The sequence below is a fragment of the Aulonocara sp. 'chitande type north' Nkhata Bay genome, linkage group LG3 (genome assembly GCF_057382095.1).
Source record: "Aulonocara sp. 'chitande type north' Nkhata Bay isolate Kocher_YH1m ecotype deep benthic linkage group LG3, A_spYH_male_GT1.1, whole genome shotgun sequence".
NCBI lineage: Eukaryota > Metazoa > Chordata > Actinopteri > Cichliformes > Cichlidae > Aulonocara > Aulonocara sp. 'chitande type north' Nkhata Bay.
In genome coordinates this window covers 39,264,279-39,282,333 of record NC_141346.1, presented here as the reverse complement: position 1 = coordinate 39,282,333, position 18,055 = coordinate 39,264,279, and the positions used below count along the sequence as shown (strand labels likewise).

At 38.5% G+C, this 18,055-nt stretch overlaps 1 protein-coding gene across 1 annotated transcript; it reads right to left on the bottom strand.

The window, feature by feature from the left end:
* Positions 1–1,152: 1,152 nt before the first annotated feature.
* On the bottom strand, positions 1,153–13,561 carry LOC147335622 (sialoadhesin-like). Its single transcript, XM_086286092.1, has 8 exons — positions 13,546–13,561; positions 12,272–12,553; positions 5,141–5,440; positions 3,883–4,140; positions 3,089–3,337; positions 1,760–1,879; positions 1,414–1,505; positions 1,153–1,188 (listed from the first exon to the last, which is right to left on the bottom strand). The coding sequence occupies exons 1-8, from the start codon at positions 13,559–13,561 to the stop codon at positions 1,153–1,155; spliced, it is 1,353 nt and encodes a 450-aa protein (XP_086142218.1).
* Between the last annotated feature and the right edge of the window lie 4,494 nt (positions 13,562–18,055).

The window sequence follows — 18,055 nt, the reverse complement described above, 5'->3', positions numbered from 1 at the left end:
CTCCACGCAAGATCTCATCCCGTGGGGTCAAAATGATCATGAGAACGGTGAGCAAAGATCCCAGAACCACACGGGGGGACCTGGTGAATGACCTGCAGAGAGCTGGGACCAAAGTAACAAAGGTCACCATCAGTAACACACTACAACGGCAGGGAATCAAATCCCGCAGTGCCAGACGTGTTCCGCTGCTGAAGCCAGTGCATGTCCAGGCCCGTCTGAAGTTTGCCAGAGAGCACATGGATGATACAGCAGAGGATTGGGAGAATGTCATGTGGTCAGATGAAACCAAAGTAGAACTTTTTGGTATAAACTCAACTCGTCGTGTTTGGAGGAAGAAGAATACTGAGTTGCTTCCCAAGAACACCATACCTACTGTGAAGCATGGGGGTGGAAACATCATGCTATGGGGCTGTTTTTCTGCCAAGGGGACAGGACGACTGATCCGTGTTAAGGACAGAATGAATGGAGCCATGTATCGTGAGATTTTGAGCCAAAACCTCCTTCCATCAGTGAGAACTGAAGATGAAACGAGGCTGGGTCTTCCAACATGACAATGATCCAAAACACACCGCCCGGGCAACAAAGGAGTGGCTCCGTAAGAAGCATTTGAAAGTCCTGGAGTGGCCTAGCCAGTCTCCAGACCTCAACCCCATAGAAAATCTGTGGCGGGAGTTGAAAGTCCGTGTTGCTCGGCGACAGCCCCAAAACATCACTGCTCTCGAGAAGATCTGCATGGAGGAATGGGCCAAAATACCAGCTACTGTGTGTGCAAACCTGGTAAAGACCTATAGTAAGCGTTTGACCTCTGTTATTGCCAACAAAGGTTATGTTACAAAGTATTGAGTTGTATTTTTGTTATTGACCAAATACTTATTTTCCACCCTGATTTACCAATAAATTCTTTACAAATCCTACCATGTGGATTCATGGATTTTTTTTTCACATTCTGTCTCTCACAGTTGAAGTGTACCTCTGGTGCAAATTACTGACCTCTGTCATCATTTTAGGTGGGGGAACTTGCACAATCGGTGGCTGACTAAATACTTTTTTGCCCCACTGTATCACATGAAATTAGTTTCATTAAATCAAAAACAAGTTTCATCTCTAACTGCTCTGTGATTTTCAGCACATATACTGTACCATTTCTGTTTTTCACTTGTGTGACTGATTCATAGACGTCAGCAGTACCTAAAGAAAAAACAAGCCAGGCTCACATTAATCATTTTATTACAGTTACACTAAAGATCAGAGCAAACACAGAAACACTGTGTGAGTCAAAACCAGGACTGTAAGATCTTTAAATGTTATAAAAAACTGCTGAACACAAACTGAACCTGAGAATGTTTGTGTTAATGGAGGTTTAATAAAAGTCAATATTAACAATGATAATAAAGACTGTTTTTCAATGCTGACCATGTTGAAGAGAGCCGTACTCATGAGTTTCATTCTGGTTGACTCCATGATTTGTGGAGGAGCCCGGACTGTGACTCTCAGACTGGATCGACCTAAAACAGGAAATAAACACAATAAACTTAAAAGTAACTGATGGTTGTTTAAAATAATAATAAAAAGTATTTTACCAACCTGGTGAAGCAGGAATCTGTGAAAGAGACAAATGTTATTACACATGTTTGTCATGTATAAATTGTTCCACTGATATTTTGTGTCATGAGATCAGAATACATGTATATGTGTGAATAATTAAAGTGTATGTAGTAAATAAACTCTCTAATACAGCATGAAAAGAAGAGGCTCTTACACTTGGACTGTCTGCAGCGATACAACAAGAGCAGGAGAATAATAATGAGAGAGACTCCACAAACCAGTCCAACCATCAACCACACAGGAGATGAAGAGCTGTCAGCTCCTGACACAGTTACTGCAACAACAAACAATAATTAATTATTAATAAAGTGTAAAAGAAGAACTCTGAGAGCACAAATCTCTGCTAAGGCAGCTCACTCTGTTGACAATATTTGCTTTAAAAGAAAAAAATATATATTTTTAGTGTATTTATTTTGTTTTATTTGTACTGTGAGAAGTTTGTAGTTCAGTAAAAATAAGTCCAAAGGCAGATTTGTTTCAACATGACAACAAGAGCACATGTGAAATGTAAAAGTGAGGTCAGAGGTCAAACAAATGATATTTTAAATCTTTATACAGTACTTTCTATATGTTGACAAGACACAACACCTTTGTAAGAATCATAGTTTTTTATGTCATAAGGATTTTTTTTAGTCATAAAGTTGACCTTGAAGACCTCGGTGGCTGTAAGCCAAATGTTAATGGATAGTTAACATGACTGCAGCTCGTCAGTGAGGTAACCAGGCAGGTCTGCTGGGATCCTTTCTAGGAAAATAAGGTTTGTATGCTAACAGATTTTCCCCTTGTTTCAGTTTCTTCCTGCTTCAAGATTTGTTTTCATGCCATCATTCACCTCCAGTCAGACGCCTGCCACCTTGGATCATTGCCCCCCTATTCACCACCACTGCTGCCCCCCTCGGAGCCTCTTCCTCACTTGCCTGCCTGCCCATCGTTCAGCAGTTTCCACAGACCTCTGCCTTCATCCACTAAACCCAGCTAGTCTGGACTCCAAGTAAGGCATTGTTGCAGCCACTTTATGAACACTCTCTGTCTTGTCACATTCCCTCAGATTTCCTGCCCTAACTGCTCTCTCCTCTCCCACAGATCTGTCGCCCTCACACTGTTATGTCCGCTCCTCTGGCCTGTCTCTCTCACCTCAGTTAAGATCTTTTTGTAGGACTCGCTCATTAAGTTTAGGTTCATTTATGTTTTGTTCTTGTTGACTGAGTCAAAGCTCACAATCTGTTGTGTTAAATAAATTATCCTTTGTTTGATAAAGAAACTGACTCATTACATCCTCTGCTGTTTCCACCTGAGTCCATCACTTGAGTCCTGAATCACAACAATATTAAACCTGACAATTTAGAGATATTACATAATAGTTTTATAAAGTTCTGACTAAATAGACTCAGGTGGCTTCAAAACATTAAAAGAGATAATATGATGTTATTTCTCAGTCATGAAACTCATTTACAGAAAGACACACTGTTTTGATCCTGCTCACCTTTAACTGACATCCAGCTCTGTGCTGACTCTCTTCCTGAGTACTGACACTTGTAGAAACCTTCATCAGACTTTGACACTGCAGAGATCTTCAGCTCCCCTCGGGTATCATTTTCAATAAGTTTGTCATTGTGATAGAAAAACACATTGGAAAGTATTTTTTGTGTTCTCAAACTGCAGCTCAGATTAACAGAAGCTCCCTCAGTCACAGGATGAACAGGACTCACCAGGATAGAAACATTACCATCATCTGTGAAACAATCACACACAATTGTTTCAGTCACATCAGCTGGTGCACACTTTGAGAAAAAGCTGTGAGTCGTGTCTCATGATCTACATGCAGACCTGGTTTTCTGAGTGATTATGAGGACTGGAAATATAGTTGGGATGTTCCCTGCAGGAGTCAAATTATTGACGGTGACATTATTGAATGGTTGAAGGTGAAATTGTAAATGTTTGTATGTTTGTGTTATTTTGCATGACGTGTTTCCCAAATTTCTCTGAATTGAGATATTAAAGGTTCATCTAATGTGACGACAGTGATGTTGAGCTTTGTTGAGTTTTATTCTGACAGAGAAAATAAAAAATACTGTTGACAAATTATGACAAACTGGATTATGAAAGGATGAAATTAGACAAACAACCAAGAATATTTTGATGCTTTTCTGTCTAAAATTGTCTGAATTTTGTTTTGTTTTTCCACATAGAATTACTTCACATAGAGCAAAGCTGGGACAAATGTTCATGTGACGTCTAAATCATTCAGATCCAAGAAGTAAATGTATAATAACATACTCTGTACAGTGATGTTGACTGCACTGCTGAACTCTCCTGATCCAGACTCACACCAGTACACTCCAGTATCTGACTTTGATGTGTGGATGTTACATGTGGATCCAGTCATTCTCCTACAGTCAGAGAGTCGGCCGTCCTCAGAGAACTTCCTCACTCTCCACTCAGTGAAGTTTCCCTCACAGGTCAGTGAGACAGAGTCAAAGGTGAAGTGTTGCACTCTGTCAGGACTCACTGTGAGAGACGCTGCTGAATGAACATCTGGAAACAACATGCAGTGAAGAGACAAAGCTCACAGATGTTAGGATTCAAAATATCACAGTGAAAATATTTGTTTGTTTGAAGCTTTTGTTTTGAAAATCAAATTTAATAGTTCAATATGATAAAGTGTTTGTTTGGTGAGACAACACTGAGTCTGACAACAAGCCCTGAATCACACACACAGTCAAATCAATGGAAAACAAAGGAGCCGAATACTGACATGTTTAAGATGATCTAACCCACATGCTTTATCTGCTGGCAGCTCGTGTAGAGCTTGGTACACGTCATGTGACATCATGAGCTTTGAGTCATCACTCTCAGCATCATCCACCTGATACAGATCACTCTGAACACACTTCAGTCATTTGCTGTAATGTTTCTGTCATAATTCTGTGATATTGTCTGTTTCACAGATTCCTTCTACAGTGAGATATTTTGCAGCAGCAGGACCAAAACTAAAAACCTTTGAAGTATATTTTAAATGAACAATAACAGCAGCTGTTATTTGTGACGTCTTCTTCTAGCGTCCATCTGTAGTCAGTGTTTCTCTTGTATTTGTCAGAGCTGTTAACCTGCCTGCTGACATCTTTGTTTCTTTATTAACTATATTTGACTTTTTTTATCTGAACACCTACCTGAGCACTAAACAAAGAGTCTTAACTGTGTAAATCCTGTCTGTGCACTAAGTAAAAATAATCAGTACAAACAGTAACATGAGTTTAAATATCAAAACATTTAAAATGTCATAGATGTCTTTTGTTTTTCATGTTATCTCATTAAATAAAAACTGAAAAATAAGAAAAGGAAACAAAGAAATTCAGTTTGGTTTGATCACAGAGAGAAAGGAAAATATTCAGTTCAGTTCTTCTTTTGGGGAGTTTTAATGTACACAGGCATAAATGGTTGTCATGGAGATGAGATTTTAATGGTCTAAATGTTGTTGAATAAAAATGATGAGCTAACATGAGCTCATTGAAAGGACAGAGAGAAACAAACTGACCTGCAGACCAGACAAACTTTGGTTGACTGTGATCAGTGTGATACTCTGGGTCTCCTCTTCCAGCTCTGCACACATATCCTGCTGTGTGTGTCTGTCCATGAATGATGTAGGAGTTGTTTGCAGTCCCACTGCCATCAGGTAGCAGCTCATAACTGGAGGATTTCTCTGATAGATCAGGAACAGCTTTATACCAGTAGAAGCTCCATCCTGCAGACGGATGTTCAACCTCACAGTTCAGAGTTACTGAGGCTCCAGGACTCAGCCATGATGGAGACACAGTGAGGACAGGACGGGGTTCATCTGTTCAACAAAGATTTTCTCTCAGTGAACATGTAGTACAGTCTCTGAACAGTGAGCTCAGTTCATACAAAGAATAATAATCTCAGTCTATATGAACAGAAACACATTTTACAAAGTGTTCAAACAGCTTAAAGGAAATATGACAGCAAGCAGGAGAAACCTGAGTGAGGGGAAGAGATTCAACAAGAGAGCAAGTTATAAACAGATGCATTTTTACTTCCACTCTTTCACAGTGATGGTGTCCAACTTCAGACCTGGTGGATAAAATCTGTTTGATGCAGTTTAAATTAGGATTTGGTGAGTCACAGTTGGTTGTCTTTGGTGTCAGTTAGCATGCTATGTGCTTGTTCTTTACTAAATCTGATGTTGAAGCCTCTGATAGCTAAGATGAGACCTAGTAAGGTTGTTTTATATTCTTTTGCTGTGGAAGCTGACCTTTCCTGTCGATGTGCACAGATGTCTTTAGGCCACATTAATAAGCACGCTGCGATTACAGGGAGCAGTTTGGATGTGATTTCCAGCTGAACTGTTAGGAATGCTGGAATAAGACCTCAGTGTTTATGTTGCACAACAGGCCAGGTTAATTAGTCGAGTGCAGATCTTGGCGTTGAAACCTGATACTGCTGAACCTTAATGATCCACCTCTAGGAGATCTGAACTTCCACTGAAATCTTCTGTTCCTAATAATAATGTATACTTTATTGATCCCCATGGGGAAACTCCTCTCTGCATTTAACCCATTCACTCAGTGAAGCAGTTAGCAGCCACTGGCCGCCCGGGGAGCAGTGTGTAGGGATGGTACCTTGCTCAGGGGTAGCCGTTCGGTGGATTAGAGCCCCCGACCTTAAGACCTTAACAAAACCCCTGGATTCCTGATGGATCAACTGATATTCCAGAGAAACTGACTCACACTTCTGAACTGTGACACGACTCCACCATAAACTCTGTTACTGCGACACACAGAGGATTTAATCCAAGAACTGATTCTACACCAGACTGTGACTGTGAAAAGTTTTCTCTGTAAATCTGTGGACAGCTGATTTTGTGCTTTCAGTGTTGTAATTCCATTCATTGTGTTGGTGTTGTACTGGTAACTCACTGTGTTACTGATTATTCCTAAACAGCCACTCTGCAGGTCTAGTGAGTAAACTGAGTCGGCTCATATTGATCAGAGTTTGAAGAGCAGCTGAAAGAAAGCTGGTTAACCCTGAAGGAGCTAACACAGGTTAACTTGTAGTTAACACAGATAAGAGTCAAACTAACTTGAACTGGACAGGGAGAGAGACATTTATTTATATTATTGTTTTACTTTTATTTATTTTACTCTGGTTTTTGGATGCATAAATTAATGTAAACTGGAAACTGTTTGTATATTTCCGTGCCTTCTGTTTCCCAAAAACAAGTTCAAAGTTCACCCTGATCTGTGGTCTGTTATTTTAGGGCAGCTAGGTATAAACTGCTGGTGTGAACAAAGACTCTGGTCCTAGTTATCTGTAAATGTCTATGAAACCCATGGTTATTTTTATTGTAAATGGTATTTTTTTTTTAAGTTTTACTCTTTGTTAAGTTTAAGTTTTCCTATGTACCGTGAATGCACCTCAGCGCTACGCTGTGCATTATATGTGCTCCATATTGTCTGCGCGGAGCAAGGTACATCTCTCTGTATATTGCACTGTGTTTAATGGGTAAAAGAGCTCCATGAAACTTTGTTTTGAGCAGTGATTTTGTTTTGTAGATGCACAAAGCTGTTGTGGAACTTTCAATCCTGTTGAGCTACAGAGTTAATGTATTGTGTGAAGAATATCCTGGTGAGTCTCGAATTATGCAAATTGAATTGTGATACACAGTCTGGTTTCAAAGTTATAAAATCGGTCAGGATATGATGTTTTGTTGGAAATGTGATTGCAGAAGCTGTTAAGGATTTCTTAGCTGTGTTAGCCCTGTGAGAAGTATGCTAGCATACCCACATGTGCTCCCTGGGCTAATGCGCTTGCATGAGACACTTTTCATGGTTCACTTGATTTGCACTAAAATGTATAACATTGTTATTGGCCAGTAAGAACTGTATAGATGTATGATATGTAAAGACACTTACAGGAATTTGATTTTACTTTTTAAAATTTGTACAAATGGGATACAGGGAAGATTAGTCGGTAGAAATATGTGCTTTATTACAAGAGAAGTGATTGCTCCGCAGATTTGTGTGCAGGCTGTTTTTTAAAGAAAAAAAAACAGCCTGCAGCAGATCTTTTTGGTAGAAATCTGCTGCAAGGACCGAGCGGTGCCATTTAAGGACTAGGGATGGGTACCGGTATCGGTTCTGACATAAACAGTAGTAGCCAGACCGAAAAGCAGCGCACATTTCGGTGCTTTATTTTGGTGCTTTTTATTCGTGAGATGTCATACACTTTGGACTCTAGCCAATCATTTTTCCTTTCCAAGGATAGAAGGCGGGCCCAGGTACGTATGTTCTTTTAGAGCAGAGCTACAGATTAAAAATGCCCAAGGCGAAGCAGGCAAAAGTCTCGCTGTACTTCACAGCAAAAGATGCAAACTCAGCAGCCTGCAACAAGTGCTTTAAGGTGATACTGTGATACTGTGCAAAGGAGGTAACACCTCGAATCTGATGAAACACCTGGCGAAGCATACCGTTTTTTTAAAAGCCGAGAAATGCGCCGTATTTGATAGCTTGCTGCAAGACCTCACACCGAGCAGCGCATCTACTGCGGGTGTGGTGCCTGTTATCGGACCCGGAGCTAGCAACATCCCCCAAGAACCCGAAGAGGAGAGTCCTGGCCCGTAGCCCTGCCAGGGTAGCAGAAATGATGACGGATGATGATGGCAGCAGCAGCCGTTCTTCTCTGGGTGAGTAGCTTAGCCGTATAGTGACGCATGACAGCCACGAGAAGCCGACGGGTAAAGAGATAGTTTTTTATCGGATTACGTTGTGGAAGAGAAATTGTTCAAGCCATGTTTCCGATGCAACAAAGAGGCGACAGATGGCCTGGATTGCAACCATTCGAAGACCAAATATAACGTCCAGGAACACTTCAGCTCACATGTTAGTCTGCTCCAAGCATTTCCACAAAGGTAGGTCTTCTGTTGTAGTTATTACGTAATTTATCATAACATAATTGTTGATGTAGTTTACAAATAAGTCTTATATTGATTTGAATTGAATTAGTTGCGCTACGCTGCTTTGTTCACTGTGGCTTTGCGGGCTAATGTTTGTTGTGTTTTGTAGGAAGAGCAGCCTACAAAATGCTGGAATGCGATCCAGACTGGGCACCTTCTATCAACCTGGCTCATACCGAGTTTAAAGCTGCTATCATAGTGAGATTTGATCGGTTAAGAGAGAGAGCGATATCAAAACAGCCACGAAACGTCCCGCATATATGTGCCCAAGGGTTGTATTGAAGCAATCAAGTGATGAATAACTGTTTTCCAGTATGTTGTGTTTTTGTTTTTTTTTTTGCATTGTTGATTTGTTTGTCAGCGAAGCAGCTAATAAAGCATGATGGAATACAATTTTGCATCTTTCTTGTAAGATTCTATAATAGAATGAAGCAATAATGCCAGTTATAAATAAAGACAATAAATTGAATGAATTACGAAACACTCATTTTTTTTCTATCAGATCCGAAAATGTTGTGTAATACTACAACCTGAAACGACAAATAGATTGCGTTTGCCTGTACAGGAGATAGAGGAAAATAATTTAACAACAGCTGTGAAATGGAATAGTCCAAATCACCAAAGTAAACTGGACCTGGGCTTGTTGCAGGGAGCTGAAGTTAATAAACATCTTGTGAGTGTATGCACTAAAACTTAGGACCATATAATAATAAAATGTGCGTAATGAAAGTTGGGCAGCACGCTAACGTCCTTACTTCACTCTGTATGCTCGTATGCGTCTGACCCTTTTACTCCTTTGATTTTTTCCTCGTCCTTTTTTTTTTTGTTTGCCTTTTCGTCAAGTCTGTCTTTGTACGGACCTGCCGTGTTGTCTGTCGTTTTGTGCATAACTGTTTTTGGGGCAAATAAAATGCAAGTAGGGATTAAAACTGCAGAATTAACGATTACCGGTGCTGGAAATACTAGTGCTTGATGCAGTGTTTTGATTTTGTTGCCACGGGTACCCACAAAGCAATGGGTGAAAGTCACGTGGTCTGTCAATCTCTATAAAATGAGGCCATATTGTTGTCTGCAGTTCAGAGTTCATTAAGTGAAAAAGATGCAGTGTGTGTTTCTGATGAGAGCAGACTCTTTAACAAAAACCTCTAAGATTCATTTAAAAGAGGTAACATGTTAAAAACAACTGAAGTAACTGCATCATATGTTGGTGCAACAGGTAAAAAATAAAAATAAGACAAATGCAGAAGAGAAAATATTGGATGTTACTGTTGTTCTTAGTGGATGTGTTGGAGCAGCTGAAACAGGTTCAGCATTTGTTCTGCACTTCATGTATTAGAGCTGCACAGCAGAGAGGTTACTCTGATATGTTTTGTTCTCTTCACTGTGAATAAAAAGCTGCTTTTTACAGTTTTTTGTTATCAGAATAAAAGAAAAATATTTTACTTAACAGCACAAAAGAAACCGCTACAAAGCTGCAAAACAAGTGATTTCACTTATTTTGATAGCAGATGATGTGGATGAAACTTACATGATACAGTCAGTCTGATGATATCACTCCACTCTGTTAACAAATAGTCCCTTCTGCCCCGGCAGCTGTATCCTTCACCATCAGATTCAGTAACTGTGATTCTGTATTCACTGGATGTTTCAGGTATGTTTTTCTGGCTTTGTCTCCATTCATACATCCACTGAGCTCCTTCACGTCCCTGAATCTCACATCTGACAGTGACTGTCTCACCACTGTATATCTGAGTCCAGGATGGCTGCAGGGTCACAGTGGGCTTACTGGGAACTGTTCACATAAGAATGATCCAGTTAGAAGAAGAGAAACATAAAAACATGGCTTTTTATAACATAAGAGTAGAGTCACTGCAAAGCAAATGATTCACAGACAAACAGTTTAAACTTTAAAACAAAGTCACAACATAACAATTTCAAACTGTAACACAACATTTTTTACAAAGTGTGCAGTATTTACTTTGCACAGTTATCATCTTTTGTTCAGATTCCAAAAGTTACAGATTATTTTTCATGAGTTGACAGCAGATTAAGAAGACTGGAAGAAATTACAGTGCGAGAAACGTTTTCTAAAAGTTCTGATGAAACTGGTGCAGTTGCTGATTTGGGACATTGGAGTGTGTCACACTTGTAGTTATTGTATAACAAACAGGTTTCAAGTGGTTCTAACAGATTTTTCATGAACTGAACCTTAAACCACTGATGCCCTAATGAATCTGTTCTGCACTGGAGGTTCTTCTAGCTGTCGTATCATTAAAGATATTATGACACTCATGAACACCTTTATTTTTCATTAATTAAAATAACTGAATGCCATTAACAATAATTACATGAAAGAATCTAAGTGTAACCTGTAATGTAGCAGAACAGTCTCTAATAAAATGAGGTTATATTGTAGCCAAACCTGAAACGTCGAGGAATTAATGTAAAAATGCTAAAAACAAAGGAAGTAACTGATCTGCAGTGATAAACTCCACATGTGCAGCCATGAGGTCAAGATGGGAGAGATTGGGATTATTACATTTGGACTGATTTTTTTTCATCAAACTAACAAAATCTTTTTCAGAGTGATTATTAAATATCTTTATAATGACACTAAAAGATATTTTAAACTGCTTTTTATCTGAAACAACAAAATAAACCTACAGTGCTGTTGAAAGATAAAGTGTTTGGTTGAGTTGATGAAACATTGTGCAGTATAAATTAAAATATGTGAAATATGTCCAACTTACTTATTACTCTCAATGGCGTGCTATTACTCCACTCTGTCCAGGAAGAGCTTCTTGTGGACCGGCAGCTGTATCCTCCACCATCAGACGCATTAACACTGTTGATTCTGTATTCATTGGACGTTTCATGTATGTTTACCTGGCCTTGTCTCCATTCATACGTCCACTGAGCTCCTTCACCTCCCTGAATCTCACATCTGACAGTGACTGTCTCACCGCTGTATATCTGAGGCTGCAGGGTCACAGTGGGCTTAGGAGGAGCTGTTCAAATAAAAAATATAACATCATCAGACTTATAGAAATATGAAATGATCATTAAAGCTGTCTTAGTTTTATTGCTCTTGTTCGTGGTAATCACATTTTTTTTTCATCGCAGTGTCAATTTGACTGAAAATCAACATTAAAAATGTTAATAAAAACAAACAGATTAAACCTGGTAATTTGCTGATATTTAGACTCTGCCAGCAGAGTGACTGAAAACAACCAGGTGTGCACAAAACTAAACTGTGAGACTGAACATCAACACATAAACACACAATATCATGTAAACAACTTCAGTTTCTCAGATTTTACATGGTATAAACAATTTTTATAGTCAAATATTGACCGAAACTAGACTGGAAAAAAATTACATTCTTATTTTGCCCCAAATTCATTATGTTTAATTTGGCAAATTAAAGATAAATAAAGTAAAAAAATAAATAAATACTGCTATGAGTAAACATACCAGCAGTTAGAGAAAGGCTAACGTAGCAGAGCAGTCTCTCCTAAAATGAGGCCAAATTGTAGTCAAATCGAAACTTGCTAAATGCTAAAAGAAAAGAACTGCATCATGACACTGAGCTGCAGTGATGAAAACTCCACATGTGCAACAACTGAGGTGAAGAAACTGGGATCATTACATTTGTATTTCATTTTTCATCAAACCTACTGAATATGTCCAACTTACATAATACAGTTAATTTGGTGATATCACTCCACTTTGTCCAGGAGGAACTTCTTTTACCCCGGCAGCTGTATCCTCCACTGTCAGACTTAGTAGCACTGCTGATTGTGTATTCTCTGGATGTTGCAGGTGTTTTTAACTGGCCTCGTCTCCATTCATACGTCCACTGAGCTCCTTCACCTCCCTGAATCTCACATCTGACAGTGACTGTCTCACCTCTGTATATCACACTGCTGTATATCTGAGTCCAGGATGGCTGCAGGGTCACAGTGGGCTTAGGAGGAGCTGTTCAAAAAATATATATATATCATTAGCAGACTGATATTTGGCTTGAAAATCAAAAGGTTCTTTTTTTTTAATAAATAAATTAAACCAGGTAATTTAATGATCTTTATATTTAACAATTTACGTATTTCTACATCTTCATATTTACATATTTAGACATTTAGGAACATATAATCCATGAGTCATCAGTTAGCTCTTGTTTGCTAACAATGCTGTTAAACTTCCAGCAATGGATTCAAAGCTGGAGGCTGCTCTGCTCTCATAAAGTGATTATTAGTTCATAAATGGTGAAAAACAAAGTCTTCATGTAGCAACAAAGTCAAAACTACACAAAACCTTTGTAAAAACATTTATCTGAGTTCAGTTTTACAGAAAATAATCTTCATTCAGAATAAAATTAAATTCTTATTTTGCACCAAATTCAAGATGTTTAATTTGGAAAATGTAAAGATAAATAAAGTAAAAAAAATAAATAAATACTGCTATGAGTAAACATACCAGCAGTTAGAGAAAGGCTAATGTAGCAGAGCAGTCTCTCCTAAAATGAGGCCAAATTGTAGTCAAATGGAAACTTTGAGGAATATGAAAAAGAAAAATGCTAAAACTAAAGATCTGCATCATGACACTGAGCTGCAGTGATGAAAACTCCACATGTGCAACAACTGAGGTGAAGAAACTGGGATCATTACAGTTTATATTTCATTTTCATCAGATTTACTCAATATATTTTTCTTTTGAGTGATTACTGTTTATAACTCCATTAAAACTTTGTTTACTTTTGTTGATATTTTGTTGTACTTTTGTATGAAATGTGTAAAATAAATTAACATTAAAATGTCCTGTTGTGTGATCAACTTACATGATACAGTCAGTCTGATGATATCACTCCACTCTGTTAACAAATAGTCCTTTCTGCCCCGGCAGCTGTATCCTCCTCTGTCAGACTCAGGAACTGTGGTTCTGTATTCACTGGATGTTTCAGGTATGTTTACCTGGCCTCGTCTCCATTCATACGTCCACTGAGCTCCTGCACCTCCCTGAATCTCACATCTGACAGTGACTGTCTCACCGCTGTATATCTGAGTCCAGGATGGCTGCAGGGTCACAGTGGGCTTAGTGGGAACTGTTCACATAAGAATGATCCAGTTAGGAGAAGAGAGACATGAAAACTCTGCTGTTTATAACATAAGAGTAGAGTCACTGCAAAGCAAATGATTCACAGACAAACAGTTTAAACTTTAAAACAAAGTCACATCATAACAATTTCAAACTGTAACACAACATTTTTTACAAAGTGTGCAGTATTTACTTTGCACAGTTATCATCTTTTGTTCAGATTCCAAAAGTTACAGATTATTTTTCATGAGTTGACAGCAGATTAAGAAGACTGGAAGAAATTACAGTGTGAGAACCGTTTTCTAAAAGTTCTGATGAGGTCATCATGTGAAACTGGTGCAGTTGCTGATTTGGGACATTGGAGTGTGTCACACTTGTAGTTATTGTATAACAAACAGGTTCTTGTGGCTCTGACTGATTTTCCATGAACTGAACTGTACCAGTTTCACATGATGACCTCATCACAACCTTTATTTTTCATTTATTTGAAAAAAATTAATTGATTCCATGAACAACAATTACATGAAAGAATCTAAGTGGAACCTGTAATGTAGCAGAACAGTCTCTAATAAAATGAGGTTATATTGTAGCCAAACCTGAAACGTCGAGGAATTAATGTAAAAATGCTAAAAACAAAGGAAGTAACTGATCTGCAGTGATAAACTCCACATGTGCAGCCATGAGGTCAAGATGGGAGAGATTGGGATTATTACATTTGGACTGAATTCTTCTATCAAACTAACAAAATATTTTTCAGAGCAATTATTAAATATTTAATAATGACGATAAAAAATATTTTAAACTGCTTTTGATACTAACCAAAAAGCAAAAATTACACTGTAACATGGCAGTTAGCACTATTGTGCTAACTGCCATGTTACAGTGTTGCCCCAGAAATGCTTTTTGGCATTTCTGGAGCAACACTGTAACATGGCAGTTAGCACTATTGTGCTAACTGCCATGTTACAGTGTAATTAGTGAATATTGACTTCCATTACAATTTGGAGAAGACGTTTTTCAACTCTCAAAATTTTTTAAACTCATTAGTTTCCTGAATGACGACTGAATCGCTTTTAGTTGTGACTAAATTCGTGTTTCTTCTCCTTCCTCTGCAGGTGTAGATGCCTCCATCAGAGACACAGATTGCACTCTTAGAGCTAAAAGAGATGATCTCATTTTCAGATGAGGTTTTTCTGAACAGAGTAATTCACCTCACAGGTCAGTGTCACACTGCCTCCTGCTGGTGTGGTTGTGCTGTCTGCTGTCAGAGTGGCCTTGACTTTAAGTTCTGTAACTTAGACAAATATGAGGCTATTATTGTGGTCCTTTTAGTGGAAGAAGGAGAAACCCACCACATCTGCCACACAGATGTTCCAGCTGGTTTTATTTCCTACTGCAACTGAGACTCAAATACAAGGTGAAGAGCAGGTGAGCCTGGCTGAGTAATACGCCACCTGGTGGTTTGTTCTGAGTGTGACAGAAAGCCTGAGCCTGTGAGCCTGAGCTCAGGGTTAATGAACCCTCGATTACAGAAAACCTTCCACACTCATCTGTGGATCTGTCACAGCAGCAGTGCAGCAAAGGTCACAAGTAATAAAACAGACAACAAAGAGAGCAGGTGAGCTGAAACTTGACCACACGTCTGTATTTTAAGTGCTTTATGCAAAACTTTAAGACTTTCCAGCTGATAATATCTGTGCACACAGATGTTTCGACATATTTACAAACCTGATCACACACACAGAGATAATAAAATGCACACGAGGGTTAATATATATACACATGACTTTGCTACAGTAAAATCTCCAAACTAAGCTACTATCATAGAAACACCAAATTAGAGAAAAAGTATTTTGTGTCCATTCTTCCAGTAGAGTCCACAGACTTGTAAATATGTGTCTCTGTAACAATGAGTGGAGTGCAGAGGTGTGAACTCAAATGCAGGAAGCAAATTAACTTAAATAAAGCTGAACTTTAATACCTAAATAGTCTAAAAATGGAAACATACAAAGAATCAAAACGTAAAACTAGAAATAAATAAACTGTCAATAGAAACAACTAAGAGATGAACACATGTGAGTGTTCACAGATGCTCTGACAAAGACTGACAAGACACAGCAGGACTATTTAAACATGACTGGGAATGAGAAACAGTTAAAAACAAACAGGAAAATCATAAAAGAGGAAGAAAAATAACACAAAGGAGGAAAGAAAACAAACCTTTAAATTAAAGAGGAAATAATTTTTAAAAAAACTAAACAAAGATGGGGAAGAAGCACTCAGACTAAAATGATGAAACACCATGACAGTCATAAATGAATAAATCTATATCAATGGCACTTTGTCCAGTTTGTTTTACTTGTTACTCTTCTGTATGTGAAGTCTTATTCATTTATGACTTTAACAACTTTTAGAGGTTTTTTTCAAGAGGACACTGAGGCAGACAGCACACCATGACACTATAAATAACTGAGAGTAAAAATTCATAATAAGACTCATTAAAGTCTTCAGGCAGGACTTTAACTGACTGATCTGTGGTTGAGTCTGTTTTCAGATTAGAGTTACCTGCATTTACCCTAAACTCATCACGCTGTGCTGTAATACATTAGATTGATCCTCCAGTTCATCAGCATCTTGTGAATCCTAACTGTGATGTGTGAGGATGGACAGATAAATACTCATGAAAAGGAAATCAGTCAGTTTCAAGGCAACAAACTCTAGTAAATATAAAGTTTGTGTATCAGCTGAGTGAAACATCTGCTCACATGGTTGCACTCTTGATACGATCATTTTAATATTTTAACCAATAAATGCAGTGGAGTGTGAGCTGTATCATATACAATATTTTGTCCCTCAGGTTATTCCTGAAATATAGTTTGTTTCAAGTTTGTTATATGACGGGTCACATTTATTCATCTGCTTCTTCCTGGTCTGCTCATGTCAAAGTCCGCCATCTAGTGGTTAAATAGAGGAAGTGCCGAGTAATAATGGCTAGAGCTCCGTGTCTGTGATAGTTCTGCATCTGCTGCTCTTGAGATGGGATAAAGTGTAAGTTTGGGCAGATGATGGATTGTTTCTACATATTAGTGCTCTGTCCTTCTTGTGGGTCTGTGAAGTTTGTTACATTACTCCTGTAAGCTAACTGTTAGTGCTTTGTTTTGCCTGTTAGCATAAAACATGTCAGCATGTGGTATTTGTATTTACGTCACTTGACAGGCTTTGTCCATTTATTGTTAATGTTGTGATCTTGCATTGGTCATGTGACATTTGTGCATCTACACTGAGATTAAATGTACCTGCTCTGCTTTGTTGTTACAGTTTTACAGACTGAAAGTGGTACAAATGGTACATCAGTAAAAGCTCTGAAGAACGCCACAGTCTCCACATGGAGCGCTTACTGAAGCCATTTATGTTTAACTGCACAGGCTGAATAGAAGCATTGAGTCTGTGCAGAAGATAACATGTAAACACAGGGAGGATATTATTGAGCACATTATAGGAGATAACAGCTACATATATGAACAGGAAGAAAATAATCATTTCTTACCTTCAGCATTTCCACAGATGACAGTACTGAGCACTAAAATAATGAATAAAACCTCATCAGACATTATACAATCAAACTGTTGTAACACAGTGTGCAACTATAAGTGATGCAAAAAGCAGCAGTGTATCAAACATTTAAACACTATAAGAATCACAAGTCTGCTTTGTTCCAGCTCTCAGGTAAACAGGTTAAAGCAGTGACTCACTGTAATTCTCACAGATCAGAAACATTTTCATTAATCGCTGCCGTTCAAACAATGTCAGACGTGTACTTACAGAAAAAGCCCATCATGCAGAGCAAAGAGTGCCCCATCGTCACATCCAGCCTGCTGCACTCTGATCCTCAGATAATCAAACAGTTTTAGTTTGCAGAAAAAGGAGAAGTTGTGTTTAATATAGATACAACAAGAGTTTTTCTACAGGCTCTTATTCTGATTGGTCTCTCTGTGCTTCCTGTCCTTTCACACAAAACTCAAACAGCTCCTGTAGCTTTGACCGCAGCAGTTGGTTGACATGTTTATATTTCCTGTCCACTGCAAACATAGAAGCTTGTTTCTTTTGTTGTGTTGTTTCCTTTCTCTATAATATATAAAGCTGTTCTGTTGCTTCATGTCAGGATATTTCTTTTGCCCGTTTGGGGGATTTTTTGGCTGCAATATCCACTAATATTTGTCTCCTGGCAGGTTTCTGCAGACTGGGAGTCACTGAGAGTGAATATACCAAAACAGCTTTTCTACTTTGGTGCCTGTATTTTCACTAAAGCCTTTTTAACCCTTGTGTGGTGTTCGTATTTTTGTTACTCAGCCAGTGTTCATGGGTCTGGTGGACCCGCTAGAGTTT